Source organism: Lissotriton vulgaris, chromosome 12 (assembly GCF_964263255.1).
Source record: "Lissotriton vulgaris chromosome 12, aLisVul1.2, whole genome shotgun sequence".
NCBI classification, from domain to species: Eukaryota; Metazoa; Chordata; class Amphibia; order Caudata; family Salamandridae; genus Lissotriton; species Lissotriton vulgaris.
The window spans coordinates 317,116,023-317,134,064 of NC_141700.1; the positions used below are offsets into that span (position 1 = coordinate 317,116,023).

The following is an 18,042-nucleotide window of genomic DNA, read 5'->3' on the forward strand; positions in this document are numbered from 1 at the left end:
TATGACCTACTGGACCGCAGTGTAGGCCGGAGGCAGTGGTCAGCAGTGGCCCACAGCCACATATCGTAGGCTCGCGATGCACAGAGTTAGTGACACCAAGGCAGTTGTCGGTAGTGTTCGATCACCTCCGTAACAATGATCCTTTTTTCCTCCCAAATGCAACGCATCATCCTCTTACACCTCTCCTTGCGTGCAATTATGTACTCTGCCTTAGAAAAGTTATTGCTCAATTCCAATTGTGTGACCTACTCGAGCACAGCCCACAGAATCTTACAGCTGTGATGTATGACTAAGACCTGGCGGCACCACATCGAAGGGTGTATAGCGACATACACTGAGCCAAAATTAATGTGCTCGGCCATGGTGTAATCAAGACTCAGTTCAAAATGTGTGACCTACTACTGTCATCCGCCTTGCTCGCGGAGGCCGTGATGGTCATAGCAGGTTGCCAGGGTCGCGGGCCTCAGCCTTGGAGCTTGCACCAGCATGTGGTGGGCCCTCTTTGACACACGCTGGTGTTGGAAGGTAGGCATTGAGGCCTCGTGTGCTGGGGTGGGTAAGACCAGTTCGGGAACCAGCGGTGGGTGCAGCAGGCGCACAGGATCGCAGGCAACACCACTCACAGCGACAGTGACGGCCTCGTGGCAGGGCGAGAGGCGCTGCCCTGGGAGAGACGTTGGGCATTCCGGAAGAGGACCACGCCCAGATTTACATGCCTTTTATTCACACCCCTACGCTGGCCTGGCATATGCCGGACCATACCACTCCGCTCACGCTTATGGGGGAAACGTAAAAAGCTACAGTCCTGCGATCTTCCCCATTAGCTGGGGTGACATGGTTGCATCCACTGTCCACTACACTCCAAACACCAGTGGTGTGTGTTGACATGGACATGTGTGTGTGGTCTGCATACTGCCGTCGGGCCATCACATCCACCCCACCCTTGGCATTATGTACATTCTCATTCATCGGCCACTTGCCTCCTTCGCATATGCCTGGTCCCCACCTCTTCTGACATTCTGCTGATGTGTGGCTGAGGTGCCATGGCGTTGATGGCTAATGTCCATGGCTAGGCCATGTTCCCACAGTGAGTTGTGCTGTCGTGTCTGGTGGGTGTGCATGTTGTATGTGAGCTTGTGACATGTGAATTTCCTGTGTTGTGAGTTGCATGATTGTGGAGTTGAGGTGTGTGCATTTGGTATTGGCCAATGGGCAGTGTATTTCTTTAGAAGCCATCCTGGAAGCGCTGGTTGATGAGGGACTGTCGGAGGTGTATGAATCATGCCCACTGCCTGGGTGGTTGGTGGCGACACTGGCGGAGATTCCCCGGTGGTCCACTATTTCCTGCACATTGATGGAATAGGTGGGATGTTGGTTGTCCGCTGTGTTGGTACCGTCGGCCTGTGGCCAATGATATTCAGGATGCAGAGGATGGTTGTCCCTTTGAGCATGTAGTGGGCAATGACATTCTCTGGTGTTGGGTCTGTGAGGTTGGTGTATTTTCTGAGGGTCGCTGTCTTTGTCTGCGCTGCCTCAGTGTTGGTCCGTTGGGGTCGAGGGGGGTGGGGGGTCCTGGGGTTGGTGGCAGTGGGTGCTGTGGCTCTCTTGGGTGTCTGGCCTGTATGTTCAGTGGCTCCATGGCATCTGGTATTCTTCAGGTGTGGCTCTGGGCTGGTCTCCCTTTTTTGGTGCAGGATGTCGTCCGACTTTGCACACGTCAGAGCAGGTGTTAGTTTCCTGCTGCTAACGCGCCTTATCGCCTGTTTTGGGATCTTTTTGCTGATCTGACTGTTCGTTGAGAATGTTGCGGAGTGGTGTTGTTGCAGCTTTTTGCACGAGAACGCCTCCTCTGCATCTCATTAGCTATAATTGCCGGGGTCGTCTGTGGCGAGGTTTTTTGCTGCTGCTATCGCAGGTAAACGGTGCTATGGGCTGTTAGCACCAGCTTGTGAATGGGGCGTTACATTTATCGCAACTTTGGCTGCAGTAAAGTGCTGTTAACTCGGCGATAGCTCCTTGAGAATATGACCCCAGAGTTAAAAAAACAGCAGTGTCAGTTCAAAATTATGGGGTGAACATGCAAAAAGACGCATTTACTTACACTGTGACTAAATTACCTTTCTCTTGGCCCCCACTTGACAGATCATCCCAAAACATTCCAGGAAGTTTTGTGAAGATTTGTCAAATGGCCCCAAATATATACGGAAACCAAAAAATGCATTTGGTATTGAAATACGATCCTAACTGTAACTAGGTTATGGCGACTGTTATTGAGATTTATAAATATACAAAGATATAAAATTGATTTACTGATCGAGAGGAGAGTGTTGTGCTGTGAAATATATGTGTATGTGTGTGTATCCGTGGGTGTGTGTTTCCCACACTCCACTATTCACAGTGGTCTGAGAAAATATGAATGATTTTGTGAAAGGTGAAATCATTGAGTTTTTAAAAAGGAACGTGTTTTTTATAAGAAATTAAAGGACATTAAGGACATTTCTATGAACACTTATGAGACTACATTCATTATTATAAAATACTTTATGTAGTTCTTTTCATGTTATGGAGCTAAATGATCTCATTGTCTGGCCAATCAGTAATATGACATTGTACTTGAAGCACTGTAATTAAAATAATATATATTTTACTGTATTAGGCTGGAGACATGCATTTTTCAATGACAACAATTAGTTTGGCATAAAAGTTTACCTGTCTGTAGTGCCTGCATTTCTTTCAAGGAATTGACTTCTCGCCAGAGTTTATCGATCTGAGTCTTCAAATCAGTATCTTTTTCTAAAAAGACAATGATAATGCATAGCAATGAAAATAGTTTTTTAGACTACATTAAACAATTAGGATATGGCATTATTCCAAAGTTTATTAAAAAAGATGTGTATTCTTAGTTTGTCTACCAGTGTCTTGACAATACTTGAGTCTTGGCTATGGATTGCATACAGGACACGTTGTTGTCACCACTGCCACAAATTCTCAGATTTTTTTTGTATGGGGTAGGCTCATCCAACTTCCACATTATAAAAATTATGAATATTATTAACAGTAATATTTTTCTGGTACAATTACTTTTGTCTACTAACAATAACATTCTAAATGCCTACCTTTTAAGTTGCTTTTATAAAGAACAACCTGTACATCCAAAAACAGCAGCAAGATTTGACAAATGTGTAATCTGTTATGCTCTGGTGTAATGTTTACTTTTCATACAACATCATGAATACTGATATATTGGTGTGGTATGTTGTTCTACTTATTTTTCTTAACCTTAATTAATAACAGTCACCTAAATCACCATTCACTTTGTTAAAGAAATTTTAACACTCCTAAAATGTCAGAAAAATAAAAGGAAACAGCATCAGTTACTTACTGCTAATCAACACTCCACAAAAAAACAAAGGGGCATATTACCAAGGACATTATCGCCGCATTAGCGGGACTTTTTCCCGCTAATGCAGCGATAATTTTATCGCCCTATTACCAAGCTGTCGCTAACACCAGTTAGCGACAGCTTGTAGGTGATAGCGGGCATTTAGGGGCCCACTTTGCATGTCAGCGATAATTATCGCTAATGACATGCAAAGTGGGCGTGCCAAGATGTTAGCGACTGAAAACAGTCGCTAACATCTCTAACTCCTATTAACAACTTTTGGAAATATTCGCGCTAAGCGCGAATATCTCCAAAAGCTAACGCCTGCTAAAAGCAGTTCTTAGCCATGTTATCCAATGGAAGGTGGATAACATGGCTAAGAGCATTGTCACGATAATGCATGAATATTGCTGATTTTTCAGCGATATTCATGCATTTCGCAGGATTTTTACCGCTTTTGAGATAAACCTTGATAATATCAAGGTATCTCAGCGGTAAAAATCCTCGGTGCTCGGCGATATTTTTTTCCCGCTAACCAAGCAATAGCGATAATTATCGCTATTGCTTGGTAATATGCCCCAAAGTTTATTGCCACAGTCCTTGCTGCAGTACAACATGAATAAAAAATATAGGCGATAACTATTGGCTTTGCCAAAGCTTTAAAAAAAAATCTTATCTGAAAGGGGTGGCAGACAACAAGGAGCGGGCAGACAGAGGCAACACAGAGGAAAGGTTGAGGAGTGGAAAACGTGCTATGACATGGTCAGTGGTGTTTGCATCATAACACATTCTTTTTATTGCACGTCTCTGGGGGCACTCAGTCAGGTGAGTTCAGAGCAACTCGGACAACAGAGATGGAGATTTGGGGTAAAGCAACATGGAAAGCAGACAGAGAGGGTGGGTGCAAAGCAGAACAGTGCAGGGACGGTGGGGGGGAAGCAACAGCACATTCATGCACAAGTGTTCTTGTAGAGCGCTGTAACTAATATATAAAAAGTAGCTCCTAAAAAGCGAGCAGTGGAAGAACACTGGGCAAGCAGGCAGTGTGTGGGCCATGGTCCAAGGGAGGGACAAACACACAAGAAGGAAGTGAAGACAGCACGTGCTGGCGAAAGTGAACCAACGGAATTAGAGTGATAATGAAGCGAATCAATGGTAATCAATGGCTGGGCTCTAAGCTGCCTGCAATTAAACACACTTTCTCACAAGCACATTGTATGCACTGTGTCAGTTAAGACCTAAAAAAGCACTGTGTATTAATCCTTCACTGGTATCACTCCCTACATCATGAATGCTACTCCCTTGGCACACCATTTATGCCCTTTCTAATTTCACTTATGAGAAGAGTAATTTTTCTTTGATCTTTCCTAACCTAGTCTGAAGTAATATTCTTTTTCACATCTTAGAATGACCTTGAACGGATCTCAACATATGTAACTAGATCCATCTGAAGAATTTTCTTCAAATGACTTGTTTACCATAAATTCATTATTCTGGTTGTGCCTTTTTAATCTCCATGATCTGCTCCCAGGTTTATTTTCTCTTTATTAGGAAATATCAGTTTTTATTGATATACCACTGTGTTTTCGCTCTGATTTGTGATTTCGTTTTTCTCTTTGTGTTTGCATTTATTGCATATTCTAACAGCCATTTTTTTGCATCTCAATGGATCAAAGTGTGTTTTCTTTTCTTTTCTCGGAAAGCGCCTTGACACCTACAAGAGGTGTCCACGTTCTATATCCAACCACAAAATAAAATAAGAATATAACTATTGAAATGAACAAACCACTAGACCTTCCCCCATGATTCCAACCACATTTGGCAAGAAATGAATGTGCATTGAATATATTAATTTGAAAGCATTTTCTAATCATCAATAAAACTGGAACATATAAGATGGCAAAAAACTGCTGGTTAAGCAAGCACACATGCTACACTCCCTGTATTCTATTACCAACTCGGGGGTTTAATATACGCATAAACTAAAAATATCAAATGAAGCCTTGTTTTAGTCATAGAAAAATTATATAAATACTCAGCAGGGCAAGAAGGCATCAGTAAAATGCCTGCTTCATATTTCTAGCGATTGTGTAAGTAGGCTCAAGATTGCCCACTTTGCCGCCTTCTTTTAGTCTCAAGTTTTTTATCATAAAATCTAGGTTGGAAATGTATTGCTACTTTAATGGAAAAGATGCTGGCTGAAGAGGTTCAAAAATAATGGTGGGACCCATCTGGACTCATTATTGGTGAGCAGCACTTATTTTTCCGAGTCAGTCGTTTACGGAGACAATAGAGGGGAGCACACAAAAAACAGAAAGATGGAGAAAAAGAAAAACAGAAAAACTGTCACATAGTAAACAAGCATTTACAATGCAATGGTCTCGGCATTATTAAAGGTAGAGCTATTGGCATGGCACATGACATATATATATATTTTTTAAAATAAATGGCATTGTCATTTACATTGCCAATAGCTTATTTGTTAAATAAATGACATTGTCATTTTCAATGCCAATTGCTTAATCCCTCGAAAATGCATGACCTATTGCATTTACACACACACAGAGCCACACACACCCAGAGCCACACACAAACACACAGAGCCACACACACACACTGAGCCACACACACAGAGCCAAACACACACACAGAGCCACACACACACACACACACACACACACACACACACACACACACACCCAGAGCCACACACACACCCAGAGCCACATACACACCCAGAGCCACATACACACTGTAGAGCAAGCACAGCGAGGGGGCAGGAGAGCATGCACAACCAGGGGGCAGGAGAGCATGCACAACCAGGGGGCAGGAGAGCAAGCACAACCAGAGGGCAGGAGAACAAGCACAGCCAGGGGGCAGGGGAGCAAGCACAGCCAGGGGGCAGGGGAGCAAGCACAGCCAGGGGAGCAAGCACAGCCAGGGGGCAGGGGAGCAATACACACCCAGAGCCACATACACACACACAGGAGAGCAAACACAGCGAGGGGGGCAGGAGAGCAAGCACAGCGAGGGGGCAGGAGAGCAAGCACAGCGAGGGAGGCAGGCAAACCAGGGGGCAGGGGAGCAAGCACAGCCAGGGGAGCAAGCACAGCTAGGGGGCAGGAGAACAAGCACAGCTAGGGGGCAGGAGAACCAGGGGGCAGGGGAGCAATACAGACCCAGAGCCACATACACACCCAGAGCCACACACACAGGAGAGCAAGCACAGCAAGGGGGCAGGAGAGCAAGCACAACCAGGGGGCAGGAGAACAAGCACAGCCAGGGGGCAGGAGAACCAGGGGGCAGGGGAGCAAGCACAGCCAGGGGCAGGGGAGCAAGCACAGCCAGGGGGCAGGGGAGCAAGCACAGCCAGGGGGCAGGGGAGCAAGCACAGCGAGGGGGCAGGGGAGCAAGCACAGCAAGGGGGCAGAAGGCAAGAAAAAACTGCACAATCAGGTGGCAGAAGGCAAGAGAAAACGGCACAATCAGGGGGCAGAAGGCAAGAAAAACGGCACAATCAGGGGGCAGAAGGCAAGAAAAAACGGCACAATCAGGGGGCACCTCCCTAAACCTAACTGTCGGTGGTGGGAAATCTACAAGTGTAACCGATGTTTGCGCAAACTTGGAGCTGCCAGTGGACGGGTGCCATCGACCATTAGAGCTCCTGCGCTATTTGTTCACTATGTCAGACACCTCAAAACAAAATGACCTCATGGGGCTCTGATGAGGCAGGGCTCAGTGACTATTCTCACATAAATGTATTTATAATGAATTAAATACCCACGGCTTGCTAGAACAGGATTACACCATGACCCGACTTTCGAGTGTGCGTATATAGGTCTCTTCCTGTTTCAGCAGCTCTGCTCCGCTCTGTGTGAGGCCACATCTTCTTTACAAGGGGGAAGTGCAGATCATGGGAGAGGGTTGGGTGGGCTACATTTACACAGAGGCATGCAGTGGGTGTCACCTCTGCCCCCTATAGATTTCAGCCAGGCATGATTAAAGCGCTCACACTACGACTGCATCATCTCAACGCCCAAAAGCATCCTGGACACGTGGTAAACGAGACGTCCAAGAAGCTTTGCACAGGATCACACAGGACATTAATGAAATGAGCTGACAGTACAGTATCTCACAAGCGCTGCTCAAACACCCGCATATACACAACTATGAACAGACTCTCGCTCGCACATACTCTCTTATACACGCACACCCCTCCATCACCTGGGCATAGTTTCTCACACACACCCAAAACCAATTTCTCGCGCTCATACCCTCACACGCACACTTTCTCTCAAACACACAGCCTCTCCCAGACGCAAGCCCCCTCTCTCGTAAACACGCAGTCTAATGCACAGTCTGGCCCCTCTCGCTCTCACACATCCCACTCACACATGCACCCCCTCTCTCACACACACCCAATCTCGCAAGTTGAAATAAGGTAAAAGGAGTGCCAAGTCGCGAAACTAGAAGGTTGGATTCAGTAGACAAAATAAGGTGCATGAAGTAAGAAAACGAAAAGACAGTTTAGGAGGGAGGCAGTTGAACACGTTGTTATTGACAGCGCGCCAGCAGCATGGAAACGTGCAGGGTCACACAACAGGACGCCTGTGGATGTATTGTTTGAGCTCGAAACTCGCACACAGCACCCCTTTGTGTAGCTTTTTCCACCGGCTGAAACCAAAAAGCCTCTTGCCACGGTTCAGTCCACTTTTTCTATTACCTCAGCTTGCGCACCTTAAAGTTTACAAAACTTGTCACCCGCACCCCTCATATGTTCTCTAAGCATACCGTGAACGCTTCCTGGCATAATAACCAGCCTCGAACCCACTCCCTGGCACTCAAACACAACTCACCTCGCTTAGCTTTCATCCTGCTCCACACTTCAAAACTTTCCCCGGTCGGGAAGAACATAGAAGCAGGGGGACAAAGTTTGAGGCGCTGGAATCCGCCTGACTTTGGAGGGGTTGAGGGCAGCAGGTGCCCGCTGCCAGGTCTCTGGGGTGCCCTCCTGTCGGTGTGAGCCTCCTCTCAGGGCAGCACGTGTTGCCAGTAGCACCCCTCGGTCTCAGCCAGAATCCGTGCCACTGTCCCCAGGGCTGTCAGAGGGGGGCACAGGGAGGAGGAGGCCGGCCGAGGGAGAGACCTGCAGCAGGAAGGACGGCGAGAGTGGCAGCGGGCTGCCCGGGCCCCCTTGCTCTGCTGAGGGCTGTGGGCGGCGGCTGCCAGTGCAGTCACGGCTTGGGGCGGCTCCAGGTTCCCTAACTTGAGTATGGCTTGTAGGTGTACAAGACAAAGCGGAGAGGAGGAGCAGGATTTTGTCTGGGGAAAAAAAATGGCGGCCACAAAGCTCCGAACATTTTCGGATTCGGGGGACGTGTTTTAGCGTTCTGAGTGACAGATGACGTCACAGTGGAAAGAACGCAAAAAAACATGCCCCCAAATCCAAAAGCAATGGGGCTTTATTGGAGCCAGCCAATGGAGGAGAATGGAGTAGAGAGGCGGGTTCAAGCCCCCATACTCCAAAACATTAAATCTCCTCCCGGAGACTGCGCAAGCGCAGCCTTTCGGTCCTCGACCTAAAAAGCAGGAAACTGCAAGAGTAAGATAAAGGGGATGGGAGTTCCTGGTAGTGAATTAAAAGTGAATCTGAAGTGGATTCAAGACTGCACAGCCTTGGTATGCAGCACAGCAACATTTAATTGCACCATCATGGGCTTCTGAGCAAAGATTTGGGCACCAGAACTAATTTGTGTGAAAATTAAGCACTAGGAAGGTCATAAGCTCTTTTGGGGAAGAATAAGCTGCCACCCTGTCAGTGCCTAAGGATCCAGATGGGAGCTTGGCTGTGCCTCTGCTTTGCTGCACCTAAAAAGGTGCTGAGTAAAAGTCTGTTTAAAAACCCTCTGAGTCAGTAAATAAGAGGGTTTACAAACACTGAACTACTTTTTCAAATGTACAAAGCACATTTAGTGAGTCGGAAAACATTTTCACAATCAATAAATGGGTTTAGGAAACCATACTGAATCGCAATTTGACAAGGGTGTGTTTAGGATGACTCTTCCAAATGCCCATTCGTTATAGACTGTATTAATGTTTTGTGACTGAAATTTAGTCGAAAAACAGCTCATAGGAGGTGGTAACACATTTACAAATGGTAAGGGGTAACAGAAGGCCCCTTCCCTTTTGTGAATGTTGAAAAACAATCTCTTTAAAAAATGGGCAGTAGTCTATGGTACCAGTCCTTACTGCTGAAACGTTTGCAAAACTTGTAATCTTTTTTTCAAACACCTCCCATTTTCCCTTATGGAAAATTAGCTGCCTTCCATTCCTGAGCCAGATTTAGTTGACCTTTAGGACTCTATGCACATGTTCTCTGCTAAACCATTGTGAAGTGCTTGTACTCTCCTCTTAAAGCATGGTATACTTGCCCTTTACCTGATTGGTATATTTCATTTACATGTAATTGCCTAGCATATGGTACTATATGTAGACAGGGCCTGTAAATTAAATGTAATTAGTAGGAAGCAGCACCCTTTGTGCCTCTTACTAAAATAGCCTTTTAAAACATGCCTCATGCCTGACACTGCAGTCTGAAGTGCCATTGTGAAATGCCATTTCTGAAAAGGCCTACATTTTCTTTTTCTAATACATATAGGCCAGCCATAAGTTAGACCCTAAAGTCTCATAGGGCAGGGTGCATGGTATTTAAACATTAGGGCATGAATATTTAAGTTTTACATGTCCTGACACTGAAAAAACTCATAGAGTTGTTTTCTCTGTTGTAAGGCCTATCTTCTCTCCCAGGCTATTAATAATGCTGGGTTACTAATTTAATGAGTGCCAACTTCAGTTTGGGTAGAATATTTACACTCAAAATAATTGCAATTAAAATCCTTTTTAATAGAAAAGTCAGATGTTAGTTTATAATTTTGGGAATCGTTTAGACTGTTGGTATTTCCTGCCCCAAGCTTCTGAGGCCTTTCTAGGAGTTTCCAGATGTCTGGGGCTGTTAATGATTCCTCCATCGAGAATGTGTATGAATAATGGGACCTGGGTGAAGAAGAAGTATTGACCAGAACCAGTTTTGGAGTAGGTCTGGAAATTTGCACACAAAATGTCTGGCACAAGGTATAAAAAAAGGATTTAAGGACATTTCACCACAGAACCCCATGATTGTCAATAAACTGAAATAAAATGTGTAGCTTCCAGATACTACAGTACAAGGCTAAAGAGAAGGAAGGTTAGATGAGAACATTAACTAAAAATAAAGTGAGCAGCAAAAGGAGAAAGATGAATTGCTGTACAAGAATATTGCTTTTTCATTAAGCCTACATGGAGGAATGTGTTTGAAATTAGATGTGTGTGGTTGCTTATAGTATGCAATGTAATAGTATGTAATTTGCACCCACTCAAACAGTCAGGCAGGAATGTATACACCCAGTTACACTCCCACATAAGCACTTATGTACTCACCATTCATATAGCTAGATAGTGACTGACACACTCAGTCACACACCCATAAAACCATTCACACACCAGTTTACTCACCTATATGTTCGTTTACATAGTAATTCACACACCCATACAGTCACTGTCACTGTCACTGTCACAGTCACTGTCACACCCATTCACAACCCTATACAGCCATTAATGTAACCAGCAGTCATTCAGTTACACACGCGCTTACACACCCATACACCCAGTTATTCACTGAGTCACCCACCTATATGTATCCACTACTAATAAAGTATCTTGCCCACACAGTTACACACCCAAACATCCACTAACAAACAAGTTACTTACCTTTGGTAATGATATATCTGTAAGAGACATATATTAGCTATAGATTCCTTACCTTGTGAATTAGCGGCAGGCGTCATACTGGATCTGGAGAATTTTTTCGGCAGCAGTACCCCTGCGCGTCGAAAGGTGACGTTGGTTGGCTCCGCGTTTGCCGTTGGCGTCGTGGTCACTGGAATGACATTGCGGCAGCTACTAGACGCCACCCTCGCACGCTAATGTCAGTTCTGTACACGACTTTCCACGCCAGAAGCGCAGACCCATCCAAGACAATGACCACTGGTGCGCAAAACTAGGACCCTGAAAGGAAATCTTTACCCCTAGAAGTCAGTTTGCAAAACGGGGAGGATGGGTGGGACGTTAAGGAATCTATAACTATGGTCTATGCCTCTTACAGATATATCATTACCGAAGCTAAGTAACTAGTACATCTCAAAGAGACAATTAGTTATAGATTCGTTACCTTGGGAATAAATATACAGCATCACCAACCCCAGAGGTGGGTCTGTGAACCAAGTTCACACCAGAAAGTCCTGAAGAACAGAACGGCCAAAAAAGCTGTCTCTCCCGTTTTAGCTGTCCAGGCAGTAGTGCTTTGTGAACGTGTGCAGAAATGCCCAGGATGCAGCCTGACAGATCTCGTTGAGGGGGACTCCTCGTCCCAAAGCAGTAGAAGCTGCTGTCGTCCTGGTGGAATGGGCACATAGCCCCACAGGAGGCTCCTTCTTTGCCAAAGAAGACCAAGCATTATTACACAAAGCAACCCATCTAGAGATTGTCCGTTTGTGTACGGCGGACCTTTTTTAGTGCCCACATAGCCAACAAAGAGTTGGTCATCCACCGGAATTGTTCTGTGCGATCCAAGTCAAAGGAAAGAGCATGTTTTGGATCCAGACGGTGGAGCATCTCTTCCTCCTTAGAAGGATAAGGAGGCGGAAGGAAGGTGGACAAAGTGATGGTCCGACCAATATGGAAATAATTAACCACTTTGGAAAGAAAGGATGGACGAGTTCTAAGGACAACCTTGTCCGAAAGAAAAGTTAGAAAAAGAAGTTTTGAAGAAAGAGCGTGGAACTCACTATATGCCCAGAGGTGATGGCAAACAGAAAAGCAGTCTTTAAGGTCAGAAGCCTAAGAGGACAGTTATGTAGAGGCTCAAAGAGAATGCACATAAGCTAGGTTAGAACAAGGTTCAAGTCCCACTTGGTCATTACGAAGGAAACAGGAGGAAAAAAATGAGTAATGCCCTTAAGGACGCTATTTACAACAGGGGACATGACAAAAAAAAGACTGATCAGGAAGCCCAAGGAAGGCTGAAATGGCCAAGATGTAGCACTTAGAGTGCCCAGAGCAGAGCCCCCTTCTGGGCCAAAGAAAGGAGGAACAAGAGAACCTCAGAAAGAGGGGCAGAAAGGGGATCCACAGCTTTTGCTGTGCACCATGCCATAAACTTGTTGCATCTGCTGGTGTATACTGTTTTAGTGAAGGGATGTCTGGCTGCAAAGATAATATCACAGACTTTGGGAGGAAGGTCAAAGGCCGTCAACTTTTGCCACTCAATCTCCATGCAATGAGGTGGAAACTAGACAGGTTTGGGTGGAGGACCGTCCCATGCTGCTGCGACAGAAGATCCTCCCAAAGAGGCAGTCGGATCAGAGGATCGATGGCAATGTGTAGCAGTTTAGGATACCAAACTCTTTGTGCCCAATCCGGAGCCACCAGGATGACTTGGGCCTGGTCGCTCTTGATCATCTTCAGCACTCTGGGCAGAAGTGGTATAGGCAGAAAGGCATGTAGAGGACCGCAACTTCACTCACGATGAAAAGTGTCACCTAATGAGTGCCGCCTTGGAAATTCCAGCACGCAGAATTGCTGATATTGCACATTCTCTTTGGTAGCAAATAGATCTAACCGAGGCTCTTCCCACTGCTGAAAGAGACCTTGCCCCACCTCAGAGTGAAAATGCCATTCTTTATCAATCATGAACCTGTGGCTTAGTTTGTCCGCCCTGGCGTTCAGAGAACCTGCCAGGTGTTGAACCTGATGTTCCAGCCATGTCCAGAGATGCAGAGCCTCTTGCATAGGGTCCATGACCCCACCCTGCCCTGTTTGTTGCACTACCATATTGCAGTGGTGTTGTCCGTGAACACCTGCACTACTCTTCCCCAGACAGAGGGAAGGAATGCTTTGAGTGCAAGACGAATCGCCAAAAGCTCCAGAAGGTTGATGTGGAGCCCGGACTCTGCCAGAGGCCAGAAGCCTCTGATCTCTGCCTCACCCATGTGGCCACCCCATTAGAGAAGTTATGCATCGGTCACCACTGTGAACTCTGGTTGGGAAAGGGAGAGGGATCTGCTGTTGACCCAATTTCAGGTTGTTAGCCACCACTGCAATTGGCGTGCAGTGACCTCTGAGATCTGGATGCAATTGGACAGGTTACCCTGATGCTGTGCCCACTGGAACTTCAGGTCCCACTGCAGAGCCCGCATATGTCATCTGGCATGATCCACCAGCAGGATGCCGGAGGACATCAGGCACAGTAGCCGCAAGGTCACCCTGACCGGATCCCAGGATTGAGGCTGAAAGATCAGAATTAATGCCTGAATATCCAGGAACGCTGCTCAGGAGGATAGACCCGGGAGGGAGTCAGGTGTGACTTTGGCACATTGATAGAGAACCTCAGTGAATGCAGGAGGTTCACCCTAGTCTGGAGGTGAGAGACGACAGCCTGGGGCAAGCCCGCCTTCAACAGTCAGTCATCGAGATAGGGGAAGACTGGAACCCCTGATCTGCGCAGATGAGCTACGACCACCGTCATTACCTTTGTGAACACCCGAGGGGCGTTGGTAAGACCAAAGGGAAGCACAATAAACTAAAAGTGCTTGTGGCCTCCATGAACCACAAGTAGCGCCGGTGTGCCGGCAGGACAGGGATGTGAAAATAGGTGTCCTGCAAGTCCAACGCTACCATCCAGTCTCCAGGGTCAAGGGCAGAAAGGACCTGAGCTAGAGTCAACATTTTGATCTTCTCCCTACGGAACCTAGTTGACGTCCTTGAGATCCAAGATAGGATGCAGGCCTTTGTCCTGCCTTGGCACCAGAAAGTGGTGAAAATAGCAACCATGACCTACTTCTTGGGCAGGAACTCGCTAGATGGCTACCATGGCCAAGAGATCCATAACTTCCTGTTGGAGAAGGACCAGATGATCCTCCTGCATGCAATGGTACTGAGCTGCCATGGCTGTGGGCTAGTCTCTCAGGGGAAGCAGTAGCCCCTTCAGACTATTTGCAAAACCCACCGGTCCGACGTGATGGTGCACCAGTGGGGGAGGTGATGGCGAATTCTGTCACCCACTGGTGATTGGTGGCCCTAAAAGGTTGCACTACGAGGGTTTGGAGGCTGCTGCAGATGAGGCGTTGGTGGACTGGCCTGCTCGCTTGCCCACAAACACACGACAGTGAGTCGCACGTCCCCGGCTGCGCAAGGGCTGAACAGCTTGCTCCGGTCTGTGGCTCTGGGTGGCATGTGGCGGGGCACCCCTTCCGTAGCCACGAAAGGGGCAAAAAGCTGACTGCACAGCTCCTCTCTACAGTCCGAGTTGTAATCCTACCGGTCAGTCAAAGGGTCTCCAGACTTCTCCCAGTCCTCCTCCCCTTCCTCTTATTGCCAATCTGGCCTGAAAGAACCAGGGTAGAACAGGAGCACCAAAGTACCTGTCAGTGCCGGATCCTGCGGCGGTCGATGTAGGTCCGGCTCTGTGTCCACGTCGGGGTGGAGGGCAGGGTCGACGCCGGCTGGGGACACAACTGGCGTCGGCTGCAGATGTGGTGCCGGTGGAATCATAGTACATGATAGACAAAAAGATGTTGATAACGGTATAAAGGGAGGCTCCACAAATTGACATATTATTATGCCATTGTGCAATATTGCCTCCGCAATTTCAGGAGGTTAAAAAATAAGAAGACTTTACATCAAAAATCCAGATGGTTTGACCAACAATGTTCTAAATTGAATCAGACCTTAAAAAAAGCACTAAAGACCAAGCCTAGAGACAGGGAAAGGGTCGGAATCCTAAAGAAATCTTACAAACGGATTTTGAATAAAAGGATAGCAGATATACGGGAACTAGCCTCTGGAAAATTAGTACAATCGGTATATACATGGAATGCAATATTATTTTGGAAGACAATAAATCATCACTGTTTTAAAGAACAGTCCACTGTTAAGATTGGGACCTTGGTACAGCCCTCAGATTGGCTAACGTTTTTCTGACACATTTTTTATCCAAATAATGATGTGATGAGAAAAATGGGAAGTCGTCCGGTCCTGATGGGGTACCTATTGACAATTATAAGGCAGATATAGACTTCTGGTCCCCCGATTTTGTTAAGAGTATGCAATGCGGTGGAAGAAGGTTTACTGCTTGCTACTTGCGTGTAGTTTTATTGTTCGCAATTTTCATGAAGGGCGATAGAAACAATGCAAAATGCCATCGCCCAATGTCCCTACTGGATTCAACATACACGTTGATGGGAAGAATCCTCCTAGAGAGACTAGAAACCTGGGCAAATAATAATCAAGTCCTTAATGAAACCCAATATGGATTCACTTAGGATATAGGGACCATTGAGAAGTGTGTCAATCTCCAATTGTTGGTTGGAAAATATACACTGTCCAAAAGAGGGCCACCTACATCTATGCTTTGCAGATTTAGCAAATGCAAAAACAACAGGTGATGGACGGAATGCAGAACAATGTCATACATTCACCCCAGTACAGAGAGCTGGGCTAAAATCCATCGAATTTTTTGCTCACCATGCCATTCCAGTTTGAACCCAGCCATATGCAAATCAGTCTTGACCCTGTGCCCCATGGGAACAGTCCAGCCCGAACTGCCAAGCCAGGTCCTCCCTGGACTGGAAAGAAGCATCCAAGGACCGGTTTCGGGCTTTCAGCCCTCATCAGCCTGGATAGCTTGACTCCAGTGGCATGGAGAGCACGGGACTCACGTCTGAGCATACCCGTCCCACTCGAGGTGACAAATGCAAAAACAACAGGTGATGGACAGAATGCAGAACAATGTCATACATTCACCCCAGTACAGAGATCTGGGCCTAAATTCATCGTTTTTTTGCTCCCCATGTCATTCCAGATTGAAACCAGGCATATGCACATCAGCATATGGCTGGGTTCAAACTGAAATGGCATGGTGAGCAAAAAACGATGGATTTAGGCCAGATCTCTGTACTGAGGTGAATGTATGACATTGTTCTGCATTCTGTCCATCACCTGTTGTTTAGCATTTGTAGATTTAGCAAGCTCTTTTGATTTAGTCAATCATGCCAAACTATAGCAGAACCTCTCAGAGATGAGCACCTCAAATTACATCATTATTTACCTATCAAAAATATATGAATTACTATTTACAAGATTCCAAAATGTACTAAAGGTGAATATACCCCCACTTTAGAGTCATGCGCAGTATAAGGGAAGGCTATGTCCTTGCGCCGCTTTTGTTTTTCTTTTATATTAATGATGTTGACAAATGCTTGCAAAAGTTGAGCGCCGATAGTCCATGGTACTCATGTTACCCCGGTTCACTTGTATGTGGATGACGCAGTTTTTCTGTCTAGAACCGCAAATGGGCTCCAGTGTTTATTGAAAATTTTGCTGACTGTTTTGTTGAAAAGGACTTAAAACTTAACCTAAAAAAAAACTTTACGATGACATGTGGAAAAGGGAAACCAATAAGTAGGAGCCACCATGTTAGGGTGTACCAATTGCTAAAACACATTCTTTATTGTACTTGGGTCTACTCTTTACATCTGAGGGGCATTGGGGAGCACATATTGATTTATGAAAATTGAAATTCTGAGTCGACATAAGCCCTTTTCAGATTAAAAATAAATATGGGAATAAGCCAATTAGGGAAATTCTGACCTTGTACAGGAGTAAGTGCCTCACAGGAACCTGCTACGGTGCAGCATTATGGGGGATGGCTAATCATACTCCCTTCGGATCCAAGAAAGCATATTTTTTAGGAGGTTATTAGCAGTTCCTAATTCAACTCCTTCATATGTTGTCCATAAGGAATTGTCAATCTTCTATATTACTATATTACTGATTATATATTAGTATAACAGCTCTCTCCTTTGGCACAGAATCTGGAGCAAGGTTGTAACCGAATTCCCCCAAATAAGGGACTGCCTTGCTTTTGAACATAGTATAAAGATCCCATGGATGCAGTATATTGGAAAACTCCAAAATGAATGTGTTGAGAATGCTGATTTTAAAGACCCCATTGATATCCAATATCATAGTAAAGGGGATCTAAAACAGGGCTTATAGGAGCAAGAGAATCATTAAGGGAAGTCGAAGCAAGCTCAAAACAGATGATGAAGTCATATTGTGAAGGGCCTTTTGTGATAGGTACGCAACAATACTTACTGTGGTTAACAAATTTTCAACATAGGTTTTACCTTACAAGGCAGAGAATGGGTACTCTCCACTTCCTTATAGCATTTCCGATTATGGGCAAATAGAACAAAAATCTCCCTAATTGCCCCTGTGACGGAAAGTCACTTCAGTCAACATTACATTTTATTCTCATTTTTAATTTCTATAGAGATATTAGGAACAGTATTTTACAACATCTATTTCTTGATAGAAAACTTTATTTTTACAAATCTACTTTTAACTTTATCTGCAGTTTAGAAAATGAGAAAGTATGTAAGGCATTTGTCGTTTTTATACAAATGGTGATTAATAGAAAAAAAGATAACTCACACCTTGAGGCTCTAGTGCATGAAAGGATACAGGATCTAGTATTGACCAATGCACTTTACAATATATATGTA

The 18,042-nt window shown here is 45.6% G+C and overlaps 1 protein-coding gene across 1 annotated transcript in view; it reads right to left on the bottom strand.

Annotated features, from left to right (window-relative positions):
• The window catches only part of CLEC3A (C-type lectin domain family 3 member A), a 102,666-nt gene that overhangs the window by 54,825 nt on the left and 29,799 nt on the right, over window positions 1-18,042 (bottom strand). The window contains exon 2 of the mRNA XM_086945098.1: window positions 2,710-2,793. Coding sequence (XP_086801224.1) covers window positions 2,710-2,793 — 84 coding nt within the window. The remainder of the gene's footprint in view (window positions 1-2,709; window positions 2,794-18,042) is intronic.